The sequence below is a fragment of the Rana temporaria genome, chromosome 3 (assembly GCF_905171775.1).
Source record: "Rana temporaria chromosome 3, aRanTem1.1, whole genome shotgun sequence".
In the NCBI taxonomy this organism is placed as follows: domain Eukaryota; kingdom Metazoa; phylum Chordata; class Amphibia; order Anura; family Ranidae; genus Rana; species Rana temporaria.
In genome coordinates this window covers 220,287,921-220,303,809 of record NC_053491.1, presented here as the reverse complement: position 1 = coordinate 220,303,809, position 15,889 = coordinate 220,287,921, and the positions used below count along the sequence as shown (strand labels likewise).

Here is a 15,889-nt window from a genome sequence, read left to right as displayed (position 1 = left end):
CAAAGGGGAAACTCAAGCAAAGTCATTTAGAACAACACACTACTTTGTTTCCTGCCTCCAGCCAACTCCGCCATGCGAACACTATTTAACACTATGTTATAGATTGCCAAAAGGGAGCAGACAATGAGAAGGTCTCGTTCATTGTCAAGGACAGTTACACTTTAAAGATGGTGCTGAAAGAAGGTTCAATGGGTCAACAAGGAACTGTGGACCATGCGAATATCACCAGAAAAAAAAAGGAATTTAAAAACACACAATAAAGTTTATAATCCCAGGGAACGTGTGGTCATTTGGCAATCTAATATTAATGAACAAAGAAAACATATAGAAGAGCCATTTTTAATGTACGTCTTCCTTTTGTAAAAATATTGTATTCATTTTTCAAATACGCTTTACTACAGATTTACTTTAAAGCTGAATCCAGACAGATATAAAAGGCACTAATTAATATGGCTCTAAGATTATTAATACGTCATTATTTTTAAATTCAATCAGTGTGCCTGATTTGACCTGGTGTCAGACTCTTGCAACCCCCATATAGCTGAGCACCAGGAGGGATGGGGGGGGTTACATTTGCATGCAGATAAAATGAGAAAGCAAAGTGGGATAAAGACGATCTCTTTGGTATGCTGCTTTTTTTTTTTTTTTGGCGGAAATTCCAATGGAAAAATTCCGTTGGAGCCTACACACGATTGGAATTTCCAACCAAAAGCTCACATCGGACTTTTCGTGGCGGAATTTCCGATTGTGTGTACGCGGCATTAGAGTGAAAATGCAGTAGCGTAAGATCAAGCCTCCCACCCTGCCAGGCTATACTGAACTGTGTGCCATAGCTGTATACATTTCAGAACTGAATGAACAGAAATACAAATTCTTTTATCAGGTAAAACCGCTCCCTTATATTTATAGTATCAGTGTTTACCATGTAATACCTTCATCATTAATACATTACAATTTGACACTGCCAAGCTGTGTAGACCCTTGTGTTAACCTTTCTTTCCACCTAAAGACAAAAACCTGCTATAAAAGAAGAAGATATATATTTAAACCTGGATTTTAAATATACAGTAGTATGTTTTAGGTGACAAAAGAACTGTGCCTTCTGGTTTTATCTTAGGCCTTGTTGGGACTAGAGTTGTGATAAAAAGCTAAATCTGATCTTATGATCATAAACAGTCAGGCCAATGTAAATTCACCACTTGACCTGATAGGCAGTCTACTTGACAATAAAGAATTAGGATAGAAGATGCAGTCATATAAGGGCTACATCAGAATCAATGCAAATATGCTTTTTCTCTGAAACTGCCTTTAGTGCCCCACATACAATATGGGCATTTAATATCCATGCCAAACACCCATATCAAGATTGCGGGTAGGAGGCAGTGGGCAAAGGGCTGCTATTATTGGTCAATGTGCAAAGTAAAGTCTACAGTATATCTTGAAATGCATTTGTTCTGAATAGGCAGTACACAAACACAAAAGAGCCTTGCAGGCCTTGGATAACATAGAGGAGGTATAGGAAAAGAGAATTACCACGCCAATAATTTTAGGTTCAGAACGTGACCATCTTATTTTAGAAATCGAAGATCGCAAGTCGTGAGTCAAGGGCAATAACGTACACTATTTATCAGGACTTAGATTGCTGGTGGACCCAATTGGATTATTAAACTCTGGAGTAGAATAGCTCCTTATCCTGAGACTGGCTTTAATAGCTGGATCTCTTAAACACCCATTTTTGTCAGATTTGGCCATTCTGGGGTGTAAAATCTTTTACAGAGTGGGTGCCGAAACCATGAAGGATACTTCAGGCAGCCACATCATCCTGTGTATGGGGGAAATCTATAGTTTTTAGATTGTGTAAGCAGCAATTTGTTATAGTTAATATAATTCATTAGTAACAGAAAATAGTGTAGAATCAGTTGAGAGGCAACTCAAAACTTTCTCATATGAAAGTCAGTGAAGCATGGAAATATGGCAACTGGTAAAGCTGGCATGCCTTTAAGGTCCAAGTTCCAGAGCCATCATCCTGAGTCTTTACTAATTACTATCCAGTGAGTCACTGACCTGAACGTAGCCAGTGAATAAGGATGAGATTTATGTGGAACTTTATCCAAAAGGGGAAGTTCCACTTTTTCTCCTCCTCTAGCATATTTAGATGTCTTTATTTGAGGGGGGGGGAACAGGGACCCGATTTTGACAGGCATCCGCTTCCACTTACGATCAGACCGCCAAGGCAAACTGAGCCGAAGTTTGCCTCCCCTTGCCCCGTAGCTTCTTGCGTCCATGAGACTGCGGGACCATTCATGGGGTGCAGCGCAGCTCATGCATGCGCAGTGGGCAGGCAGCTGTAAAGCACAAGGAGTCTGCCCACAGTTAAGATGCCAGTGCCTGGACCTGAAGACCAGCAAAGAGCCGGTCGGGCAAGGACATCGTTGGATCCTGGGACAGGTAAGTGTGTGTTTTTTAAAGGTCAGCAACTACAGTACTTGTAGCTGCTGACATTTACATTTTTGTTTACAGGGTAATAATCCTCTTTAAGGTTCACAGATACCAAGGGATTGCAGCTAATCCCCTGGATTCACAAATTTCATCAATTGCCAGCTTTTGGCTGACATAAGAAACAGCCTACTGTATAATGCAGTTAATTGCCATTTTCTTGTCAGCTGAGTCACAAGAGTCAACAGTTTGAAGGAATTAATAACCCAGCTCCATTTTTTTGAAAGGGTATGTTCACAGCAGCCATATTGCCGGTGTCTGTTGGAGGTTGGAGCGGATAAGGAGAGTCAATTCAACAATTCTGTATGGGGAGAAATTAATTTTTATTTTTTTAGGTTGGCATTGTAAATGTTCTTCGTGGTAGTGTCCAGGTTCTTACTAGCCCTACAGATAGCTAGAATTGAATAAAAGGATTTGCCACCCATGGACTTCCGTGGGGTTAGCCCCAACCTTTATGAACCTCTAGCAATATTTGCAAAACTGTTTGTGGACCAGGCCCAGACTTTGAAGTATGAAACATCTGCAAGCTCATCTTGCCTACTAGATCCACAGTGCTATGCAAAAGTTTTCTGCAGATGTGAATGCTGTAAAGAATGCTTTGAAAAATATATATTATAATTGTTTATTGTTATCAATTTACTAAATGAAAAGTGAGCGAACAGAAGAAAAATCTAAATCACATAAACACTTGGTGTGACTACTCTTTGGCTTCAAACCAGCATCAGTACTTATACTTGCACACTTTGTACATTTGCACAAAGTCAGGAATTTTGTAGGATTAGAGTCAGGTACATGATTAACCAATTGTAAGTTTTAACAAGCAATGCTCTCTGATTCCTCTTGTACCAAATTGTATTGTAACTGTAGTCTGCCTTCATTTTCTAAAGCGCTGTTGGCACTATATAAATCCTGTATAATAATAATAATTATATCAAGCAAGTGCTAATGATCATTAATTTCATATGCTGGTTGAAACACAGTCATTAACTGAAACAGAAACAGTTGTGTAGGAAGTTTAAAACTGGGTGTGGAACAGCCAAACTCTGCTACTAAGTTGGGGTTGTAGAAGACAGTTTTGTGTCATAGCTCATACACCATAGCAAGAATGAGCACAGCAACAAGACACAAAGCAGTTATACTGCATCAGCAAGGTCTGTCCCAGGCAAAGATTTCAAAGCAGACTGGGGTTTCAAGATGTGCAGTACAAGCTCTTTTGAAGAAGCACAAGTAAACGGGCAAACTTGAGGACTGTAGATGCAGTGGCAGATGAAAGACACATCATGCTTACTTACCTTTGTCATCAGAAGATGTCCAGCGGTCCCATCAGCACAGAACTGTCAGAAACCAATGGGACCAAGGTACATTCATTAACTGTCTGGAGAAGTCTGGCAAGAAGTGGTCTTCATGGAAGAATTGTGAGCAAAAAGCTATACCTCCAACATGCAAACAAGGTTAAGTGACTCAATTTGAAAGCTGAAGCTTTAGCATGAAAACATAGGAAATGGGGTGCAGACAAATGGCAGCAGGTGTTCTGAACAGATGAGTAAAAACTGAAAATATTTGGCTGTAGTAGAGGGCAGTTTGTTCACAGAAGGGCTGAAAAGCAGTACAATAGTGAATGTCTGCAGGCAACTGTGAAGCATGATAAGGGTTCTTGCAAGTTTGGGGCTGCGTTTCTGCAAATGGAGTTGGAGATTTGGTCAGAATCAACAGTGACCTCAATGCTGAGAAATACAAGCAGAAATATATCAATCATGCCATATTATCAGGGATATGTGTGATTAGCCCAAAATGTAATCTGCAACAGGACAACAACCCCAAACATACAGCCAATGTCATTAATAACTATGTTTAGCGTAAAGAAGAAGGAGTCCTGGAAGTAATGGTTTGGCTCCCACAGAAAGGGATTTGAGGCAACCTACATCCACAGACGATATGTAATTAGTTCTCCAAGATGTTTGGAACAATGTACCTGCCGAGTTACTTCAAAAACTGTGTGCAAGTGTACAGTACCTAGAAGAATTTATGCTATTTTGAAGGCAAAGGGTGGACACACCAAATATTGATTTAATTTGGAATTCTCTTAATTGATAAAAATAAACTAATAACACTTCTATTTCTGAATCGATAACTCACTAGATAGGGAAGCCTGAATCAGGACTTAGTGGATCCTGCACCTTTAAAAACAAATCAGCTTTGGATATATTTAATCTTTTAATACATAATTTAAAAATAATAGCCAATGCATGAAGTTCTTATGAAGTAACTGATTAGTCACAATATCTGTTCTGTTTTAAATTTTTAAGGAAATGATGGCCTATATTTTAGTGGAACAATGAATATTAATTTCAAAAAGTGCCTATTCACTCTTTCCGTGACTGCGGCTATACTGCATGAAAACTGCAGTGCGGCAGCACTTTCTAGATAAATATTTAGAGCTCTTGCAAAGTGACACATTTCCATGCTTTTAAATAAGCTGTTCATGGATTGCTGACCGGCACAAATACTACATTAACAAACACTGCTGTCCCAAGAGAGTTCAAATGCACCAGTGCAATCATGTATTTAAAAGACAATTTTACCTAATTTAATATAATCCAAATTGCAAGGTCTGTAAATTGTACATTGGATTGATGTTGTATTGTACTCTGAAACATATTTTAGCCTACATGTACACTGTGATTTTTAGTCAACACGGTTTCACTGCAGTGAATCTCAGATGTGTTTTACAAGCACATACTGTATGTATATATATATATATATATATATATATATATATATATATATATATATATACACATATATATATATATATATATATATTCCCCCCATTGATTGATTTAATTTATTTCCTGTCTGGCACACATAAGGAAGGAAGGAAGCGAGAGGAAATCTTTATGATATAAGGGAAATACACTTTCCCCACTGAAAAATTTCCCAAATATTCCTGTTTTGGTGATAACGATTTTTTTTTTCCGATTATCAGCCACGGTGATGAAGGCCGCTAGGACAACATTTACTGTGAAATCTCACTAGTGGAAGCACACAGCAAAAGAAAAAAAAAACAGGAAAAGGGAATTTACCAAGAAAGTTGTCCCCAAAATGATTTAAAACATTGCAATATATTAACTTCACATTGTGGGAAAAGACTTTACCATAAACCATATGGGTGTACTTCTATATAAAAAAAAGACAAAAAAACTTTTTTGTAGGGGATTGTACAGTATATCAAAATCGACATTTAATACCCTAACTGGATAGATCTCAACATTTTCATTTCCTCAGAAATTGCTGTTCAATTAACCATAAATAAGTTGTGAAATCTCCCTAGAGGGAAAAAAAAACTATGAAAGCATAATGAAGGATTCTTCTTTTATCCCAAACATTTCCTCAAAGATCTGATTGAGCCTAGGACCCCCCCAGTTTGGTTTGCACCAGAACATGGGAACAGGCAAAACATACGAACACCGTTAAAGTCTATGGGACATGAACATGAAGAATCAAAAGTGCTAATTTTAAAGGCTTATATGCAAGTTATTGCCATAAACCCGGGTACTGCCCCAGCAAAAAAAAAAGTAAAAAAAAGTTTTTTTCAGGAGCAGTGATTTTTTTTTTTTTTTTATCAAACAAAACGTGTTTATTGAGCACAAAAGGTATACACACATACATGGTTCAGAGCAAAGCAAATGCAAAAGATCTGCAAGTTTCAGCATACATAAGAGCAAAAGAATAAACAAAACAAACTGAAAGAGCATTGGCAAACCACTCTCCACCGCCCAGAGCTGACCACCCCACCACTCAGGAGCAGTGATTTTAATAATACTTAAAGTGAAACAATAAAAATGAAATATTCCTTTAAATATAATGCCAGGAGTCCCCTTAAGCCCTGTACACGCGATCGGTTTGTCTGATGAAAACGGACCGATGGACCGTTTTCATTGGACAAACCGATTGTGTGTGGGCTCCATCAGTTTGTTTTCCATCGGTGAAAAAAAATAGAACATGTTTTAAAATTTTCCTATGGATAAAAAAACGATTGTCTGTGTGGAAGTCTATCGGTCAAAAATCCACGCATGCTCAGAATCAAGTCGACTCATGCTCGGAAGCATTGAACTTCATTTTTCTCAGCACGTCGTAGTGTTTTACGTCACTGCGTTTGGACAGGGTCGGATTTTTGACCAATGCTGTGTAGGCATCGGATTAGATTCCATAAGATATCCGATCGTGTGTAAAGGGCTTAAGTCTGCCTGTAAAGTATGTAATCTTTCTGATGTTTCTTACAGTACCGCAGCAAAATTAAATTTCTAAAGGAAACAATGTAATTAAAATTACATTTACGTCGGCAGAATGGCACGGCTGGGCAAAGTAACGTGACCATGCCCGCAGGACCCGCGGACTCGATGTCCGCTGGTGTCCCGCGATCGGGTCACAGAGCTGCAGAACGGGGAGAGGCAAGTATAAACAAGCCTCTCCCCGTTCTGCCTAGTCACTGTCACACTGTCACTGATCGTATGCGCCCTCTCATCGGGAGCAGCGATCAGTGTTGTGTCACTCGTAGCCACGCCCCCTAACAGTTAGAATCACTCCCTAGGACACACTTAACCCCTTCAGCGCCACCTAGTGGTTAACCCCTTCACTGTCAGTGTCATTTTCACAGTAATCAGTGCATATTTATAGCACTGATCGCTGTAATAATGACAATGGTGCCAAAAATGTATCAAAAGTGTCCGATGACAGAGGTGATCAAATACCACCAAAAGAAATCTCTATTTGTGGGAAAAAAAGGAAGTCAACTTTGTTTGGGAGCCACGTCGCACGACCAAACAATTGTCAGTTAAAGTGACGCAGTGCCGAATCGCAAAAAGTGCTCTGGTCTTTGGCCAGCGAAATGGTTCAGGGCTTAAGTGGTTAAGGGAAACCCTACCCCAAAATATAAAAAAAATGGCGTGGGGGTCCCCCCAAAATCCATACCAGGCCCTTCAGGTCTGGTATGGATTTTAAGAGGAGCCACATGCCAAAATGTAAAAAAAATGGCGTGGGGGTCCCCCCCAAAATCCATACAAGACCCTTATCCGAGCATGCAACCTGGCAGGTGAGGGTAGGGAGGGGACGAACGAACCTCTCCTGAACTGTACCAGGCCACATGCCCTCAACATGGGGAGGGTGCTTTGGAATCCCCCCAAAAGTACCTTGTCCCCATTATTTATTTGGAATCCCCCAAAGGCTAAACTAGAAGTCATGGTGATTTTTGCAAACATTTTACAAATGGCTTCTGCTTTTGTCTTGGCTATTGCTAACAAATGATAAGCAATGAGGTATACATGATACTTTTATGCACACATATAATTCACTTCTATATTACTTAGACAAAAAGTCCCAGGACTTCTAATCCAGTACAGATTGTTTGGGATGAAATGGAGAGGGTGATTCTGTACTCTGTATTATTCTTTAAAATGCCCTGCCGAAGAACACACATCCAAGATGTCTGTTTTTACCTTTTACCCTTTATCCTATTTAGCCTCCTGTGTGTCTTTCTGATTTGGTTTCACTTTGCTACTGGTATCTAACTTTCCTTTGCTGCATGGCTAAGCCCTGTAAACTGCCATTTCACTGTGCAATAACACTGCTTCAAGGGCAGTCAACATAAAAACTGAGAACAGAGTGTCAAACATAAGTTTTATGGGTCCAAGATACTTTATTGCCAAAAATAATTTAAAGAAATAGCAGAAGCCAACTCGTATGTTTGGTGCTCCGTTCTCAGTTTTTCTCAGTAGATTCCTAAATTCAGGTGGGCACTTTTTTCCCGAGGAACCCCTCACCTTGTTTTAGTGCTGCCGAGGTCACTCAAATCTCACCACTACATTCTTTCAAGACAGATGAAATATCAGAGCTATAGGTATGCACAGCCTATTGCATTAGGGTGTGCACCCCAAAGCCCAAACACATATGCGTGTGTTGCTGGTGTATATATACTGACAGTACCAGTAGGGCAGATATTAGTGTCAGTAGGGGAGTGGATGGTTTCAGTAGTTTTTATTTGTATTCTTTTATTTTTTATAATTGTATTTTAATTTTTTATTAGGAGGCACGGGGCAAGCTTTTTGACTAAAATAGTAATGGCAGGTATCTCAATGTTTCTATTTTTACTCAGGGCATTTTACTTTTAAATTAACACAACAGGTTTATTGGCATCACATGGGAGTGAAAGCAGAAGTGCTTGTGGTGCTGCATTTCAGTCTGGCTCATGAACAGGAAACCAGACCCAAAAATACCCAACGTACCTTTGCCCAACCTCTACGGCCACGTACACACGATCAGTCCATCCGATGAGAACGGTCCGAAGGACCGCTGTCATCGGTTAACCGATGAAGCTGACTGATGGTCTGATGTGCCTACACACCATCGGTTAATGAACCGATCGTGTCAGAACGCGGTGACGTAAAACACAACAACGTGCTGAAAAAAACGAAGTTCAATGCTTCCAAGCATGCATCGACTTGATTCTGAGCATGCACAGGTTTTTAACCGATGCTTTTGCATACTAACGATCGGTTTTGACCTATCAGTTAGGCGTCCATCGGTTCAATTTTAAAGCAAGTTCTCTTTTTTTTGACCGAAGGATAACGTGTTCAGTCCGTTTTCATCGGTTTTGACCGATCGTGTGTACGCGGCCTAAGAAAAAAATCAAACCTGTGATGTGCAAGCTGCAGTAAGTAACTGGTTCACGTGGGTATCAAGAGCAGCATGCTGGACATTTTGTGCTACACTAATCTTCCTTAGTCACTTTAACTCTCACAACTGTATATCCCCTATAGAGAACAGAAATTTTTACATTTTTATTAAGTGATAAATTTGTGTATTTTCACTTTGCAGCCCAACTGAGATTACCTACTTTTTAATTGTTACATGTTCTCATTTACATAGCATACATGTAACTTTTAAAAAATATTTAAATATTGCTGCGTACCATTTTGGATGTGCTTTTACGATAACTCCAGCACTTATATTGGAAGTCCAGGCTAACCCTATCTAATCATAAACCTGTTCTCCACCCATCCTAGGCCCTATACCAACTACCCTGTAGAGCAGGAGTCTCAAACTGGCGGCCCTCCAGCTGTTGCGAAACTAAAGTCTAAAGTCCCATGAGGCATTGCAAGGCTGACAGTTACAAGCATGACTCCCACAGGCAGATGCATGATGGGAATTGTAGTTTTGCAATAGCTGGAGGGCCGCCAGTTTGAGACCCCTGCTGTAGAAGACAGATGTGTATACTTATTTATTCAAGGGGTGCTCCAATCCAGTCACATGATCGGCTCCTAATGCTGGCTTCAGGAGAGAGGAGAGAGCATCAATAATGACACCAATGCTTTGGGGTTGACATCACTCATAAGCTTACTATGCGGCATCTGTTGTCGGCTGTCTCTCCTGAAGACGGCACTTGGAGCTAATCATGTGAGCAGATCGGAGCGTCCTCAGAATAGATAAGTATAGACATATTTCCTCTACAAATTAATTAGTATAAGACTTAAGGCCCATACACATGATCTTAAAATCGGACGAAAAATACTGCTTTAGAAGCAATCGTATGATAATGTGATCGTTAGCACACAGTTTTCAAGAGCCAATCACGACAGTTAATTTTAAAGCGGTCCTCCACCCGATTTTTAAGTATATTTTAATAATTCTAATGCTAAAAAACTATGCTGAAATGGATAGTTATGTTTAATAAATATGTACATTACCTGAGTTCTTCGTTTGCCTTCCGGTCTGGAGTCTTCGGGTTTTCCTCGGGTTATTCTTACTTCCTGTCCCGCGCTGTGTCTTCTGGGAGCTTGTGTCATAGCCCCCTTGTGATCCTATTCTGGCCTAGACGAAACCTCGCGCGATTTCGGGGACCAGGTTTACATCAGAGGGGGCGGAGGTGGCTGTATTTACATCAGAGGGGGCGGGAACGCCATCGGTTGTTAGGGGAACAGAGACGCTGACGCCGCTGCTCCCCGCTGTGAGTGCTCATGCGCTAGATCGAGCGGTGCATGCTGGGATTACAGCATCACCGCAACCAGGAAGTCACTGCTGGTGGGATTCTAATGCCCACAGTGAAGATGGCAACGGTGCACACAGAGAAATATAAGTCATTCTTACAGACTGAAACAGAAAGGAGCGGACCTTTAACAAGCAAAACGTGAGTTTATTTAAGCCTTGCTACTATCTGTTTCACTACCCAAAAAAAAAAAAAAATGTATTGGCATGGGAGAACCGCTTTAAATATCTGAAGGAACATTACGATACATTACATCACTTCTGAATTGTTATTCTGTTCTATGAGAAGTTTTGTAATCTTAGTAACCTCCTCATTTTCGATTGGAGAGTAGCATGCAAAAAAAAAGCGGACAATTGTACCAGCCTTCAGAATGGGGTGGGAGTAGGTTTAGGATTAAATAAGTTTAGCCCGAACTTCCACTTAAAAATCCTACCCAATTGTATTTGTTTATGACAGCTGGTGCTGTGTTTTCCATAATTAACACCATCTATACTGTGTTGACAGATCTCATTATTAATTGCACACTACAGTGGGGCAAAAAAGAATTTAGTCCACTTAAAAAGATGAGAGAGGCCTGTATTGTCATCATAGGTATACCTCAACTATGAGAGAATAAATGTGGAAACAAATCCAGACAATCACATTGTCTGATTTGGAAATAATTTATTTGCAAATTATGGTGGAAAAAAAGTATTTGGTCACCTACAAACAAGCTAGATTTCTGGCTCTCACAGACCTGCATCTTCTTCTTTAAGAGGCTCCTCTGTCCTCCACACATTACCTGTTCTAACCACTTAAGAACCGCCTCCTGCACATATACGTCGGCAGAATGGCATGGCTGGGCACAAGCACGTACCTGTACGTCCTCTTTAAGTGCCCAGCCGTGGGTCGCGGGCGCTCGCCCGCAGCGCACGCCTGCGACCCGGTCCGAAGCTCCATGACCGCGGCCGCAGGATCCGTGGACCCGATCGCCGCCGGAGTCCCACGATCGGTCCCTAGAGCTGAAGGACGGGGAGAGCTGTGTGTAAACACAGCTTCCCTGTTCTTCACTGTGGCGCTGTCATTGATCGTCTGTTCCCTGATATAGGGAAAGGCGATCAATGACATCACACGTCCAGCCCCGCCCCCTGCAGTTAGAAACACATATGAGGTCACACTTAACCCCTTCAGCGCCCCCTAGTGGTTAACTCCCAAACTGCAATTGTCATTTTCACAGTAAACAATGCATTTTTATAGCATTTTTTGCTGTGAAAATGACAATGGTCCCTAAAATGTGTCAAAATTGTCCGATGTATCCGCCATAATGCTGCAGTCACGAAAAAAATCGCTGATCGCCGCCATTAGTAGTAAAAAAAAAATACTAATAAAACTATTCGATTTTTTTTTACCAAAAATATGTACAAGAATACGTATCGGCCAAAACTGAGAAGATTTTTTTTTTAAATCTTTTTTTGGGGGTATTTATTATAGCAAAAAGTACAAAATATAGATTTTTTTTTCAAAATTGTCGCTCTATTTTTTGTTTATAGTGCAAAAAATAAAAACGCAGAGGTGATCAAATACCACCAAAAGAAATCTCTATTTGTGGGAAAAAAAGGATGCCAATTTTGTTTGGGAGCCACATCAAAAGACCGCGCAATTGTTAGTTAAAGCGACGCAGTGCCGAATCGCAAAAACTGGCCAGGTCCTTTACCTGCGTAATGGTCCGGGTCTTAAGTGGTTAATGGCACCTGTTGGAACTTGTTATCAGTATAAAAGACACCTGTCCACAACCTCAAACTGTCGCACTCCAAACTTCACTATGGTGAAGACCAAAGAGCTGTCGAAGGACACCAGTAACAAAATTGTAGACCTGCACCAGGCTGGGAAGACTAAATCTGCAATAGGCAAGCAGCTTGGTGTGAAGAAATCAACTATGGGAGCAATAATTAGAAAATGGAAGACATACAAGACCACTGATAATCTCCCTCGATCTGGGGCTCCACGCAAGATCTCACCCCGTGGGGTCAAAATGATCGGTGAGCAAAAACCCCAGAACCATACCGGGGGGCCTAGTGAATGACCTGCAGAGAACTGGGACCAATGTAACAAAGGCTACCATCAGTAACACACTATGCCGCCGGGGACTCAGATCCTGCAGTGCCCCTGCTTAAGCCAGTACATGTCCAGGCCCGTCTGAGGTTTGCTAGAGAGCATTTGGATGTTCCAGAAGAGGATTGGGAGAATGTCATATGGTCAGATGAAACCAAAGTAGAATTGTTTGGTAGAAACACAACTCGTCATGTTTGGAGGAGAGAGAATGCTGAGTTGCAACCAAAGAACACCATACCTACTGTAAAGCATGGGGGTGGCAACATCATGCTTTGGGGCTGTTTCTCTGCAAAGGGATCAGGACGAAGGATTCGTGTACATAAAAGAATGAATGGGACCATGTATTGTGAGATTTTGAGTGCAAACCTCCTCCCATCAGCAAGGGCATTGAAGATGAGACGTGGCTGGGTCTTTCAGCATGACAATGATACCAAACACACCACCCGGGCAAAGAAGGAGTGGCTTCGTAAGAAGCATTTCAAGGTCCTGGAGTGACCTAGCCAGTCTCCAGATCTCAACCCCATAGAAAACCTTTGGAGGGAGTTGAAAGTCTATGTTGCCCAGCGACAGACCCAAAACATCACTGCTCTAGAGGAGATCTGCATGGAGGAATGGGCCAACATACCAGCAACAGTGTGTGTAACAACCCTGTGAGTCTTACAGAAAACGTTTGACCCCTGTCATTGCCAACAAAGGATTTATAACAAAGTATTGAGATGAACTTTTGATATTGACCAAATACTTATTTTTCATCATAATTTGCAAATAAATTCTTTCCAAATCAGACAATGTGATTGTCTGGATTTGTTTCCACATTTTGTCTTTTTAAGTAGGAGAACTTGCACAATTGGTGGCTGACTAAATACTTTTTTGCCCCACTGTAGATCTGAACTCTATCTGTCCTAACAAAGGGTTAAGGATTTGAAAGCTTGTTTTCTGTATTATATATTAATTAGAGGAATGAGATCATGTCCCAAGCCTTTCTATTGGCAAAGGCTCATGCAGAACTTGTTCAGAAATGATTGCATTCTGCCATGACACCTTCTTCTAAAAATATCGAAAAGGTCATAAAATATGTAATGGGTATGCTATGTGAATGGGAGAATACAACAAACAAATAGTGGGGTTTCTCAAATATTAAAGTCATGGGGAGGTCTAAACAATAAGAAGAGCATTCAAGCAGCCCTTGAATTTTGAGTAAGTCTCTGGTATACTTTATTTTGAATCAGTTTCCAGGGAGATGCATAAAAAGGGTACTCAGGTAACAGTGATTATGACCACATACAGCACATCAGACCTCAAGACCTCCTCTTGGCCAGACAACTCCAACCTGCACACCTACCAACCCTCAGTTCATGTCACTGACCCACAAGGGCTATTATCAGAAATACAGTCTTGGCTGTATGTAATTACATCAAGGTTATTTGCTATAGTCACAAAACCTACAAATCTCGCCAGTGGGTCTAATTGTTTAAACATTCTTGAATATACATCAGAGCATTCACAATACTTTTTGTAACAGATTACTTTTTTACAAACTTCTTATAATGTGATGCAGCATAGATTGCCATCACTCAAAAATGTCCGTCATCGTAAAAAATATTCAGAGTATAGCAAAAGACCACTAAACCTACAACCTGGCATAGATAAAGAACATGTTGACAGCAATATCAAGCATGTGCATATAACATTGCATGCCTTAATATAACTTAATATAACTTGGCAAGTTTCCACAATACATTAACATTTGCTGTGTACCATAGTGAAAACAACAATTTTATGCTATATACATTATAAACCATTGCTGGCAGGTGAAAGGCTAAATTAAATTTGCTGCATGCTTCTATGAGATTCTAGGACACAATACAAAAACAACCTCTCAATATTCATGACTTTATCTCAAATATATTAATTTGTGAACAGGTTCTTCAATGACTACCATGCACAGCCAAAAAACGAAAAAACGAAAAGTGTGCCATTAGACAGGATAGTACATCAAACAATTAGAAACTGTTAGGCATTAATACGTTTATCAAGCGAAACTAAAAAAAAATCTAGAACAAAGTAGCTGCTGAGTCAAGATCGCCACAAAAAAAGCGGCACAATGCCCTAAGCGGCACGCGATACAGCACATTCCTATTGTGCGGCACAAATTCTTCGCAACACTGGGAGACATGACAGAACAAAAATACTATTAGAAATGTTTGAAAAGGAACATTTTTGGCCATGATAGAAGCTTTTGACATTATTTATTAGGTTCAAAAATGCCTGACAAAAGACCCAACAAAGGACCTGTGGAAACCACTACATCTGAGGCACTTTCTGTTGTTACGTGCATCCATTGATTTGAGGATGGCCAGCATTAGTGGAACAATTCCCTCACAGCAGTCAAGGCAAGCAAGTATTCAAACACACACAAGCAAAGGCCTGTGAACAAGCCCATATGGAATCAGAAAGAAGAGGAAAAAAAATAGACATTTATTAACCTCTTTGTGGGGAGATTGGCGGAAGGACTGGCCAGTGATTAAGAAAATGGTCATGCCACATTTTGTCAAAAGGAGAAAAGTCTGATGCCTGTGAATATTTTCTCACTGAATATGAGGAGGCCTGGTAAAGGTCGGTGTTACCAGAGCAACTCTTACTGTATAGTCCAGGGCTTGGGACACAGCTACCGCATCTACTGGCTGCCAGTGGAGATTTTCTGTCATAAACTGTAGTAGCAATGCTGGAGGAGCTTTTAAATGTTTCCTCAGACTTGGAAGACAAGGATGACAATGATGAGTGCAGTTGGGAAAATGATGCACTGAAAGATTTATAGATGCTGCTGCAACTGGAAGCTCTCTCAGACAAATCTGCAAAAGAAAATACAGAGGAAAGTTCATATATATGGTCGTTAGTACTGTAACATACAAAAAATATATGAAAAACAAACAGTCCATGTTTCAGTTGTTTCTAAAATCCATATGTGTTATTTATAGTGACAACTCTGGGCTAAAGTTGCCCAGTAGATTTTCAAACGAACGCTTGTAGGTGACTTGACGAATGTTGTAAAAAGTACTTTAAAATGTTGCATACATTTAGCATTCAATTTTGGAGTCAATGGATATTCCCAAATGAAAACCAGTCACTGTAAGAAACTTGTTTCTTTGTGAACGATTTTCCATCCTGCTCCTTCAAATTTTCCCATTACTATGGTTGAAAACGAATGCCATTTAGACCACACCAGTGATTATACAACTGAATAAGTGTTCTTAAAATGAT

At 40.3% G+C, this 15,889-nt stretch overlaps 1 protein-coding gene across 1 annotated transcript in view; it reads right to left on the bottom strand.

Moving 5' to 3' along the window:
* Nucleotides 1–13,796: 13,796 nt before the first annotated feature.
* The window catches only part of LOC120932122, a 106,243-nt gene continuing 104,150 nt past the window's right edge, over nucleotides 13,797–15,889 (bottom strand). Inside the window, exon 4 of the mRNA XM_040344278.1 lies at nucleotides 13,797–15,480. Coding sequence (XP_040200212.1) covers nucleotides 15,110–15,480 — 371 coding nt within the window. The 3' untranslated portion in view covers nucleotides 13,797–15,109. The remainder of the gene's footprint in view (nucleotides 15,481–15,889) is intronic.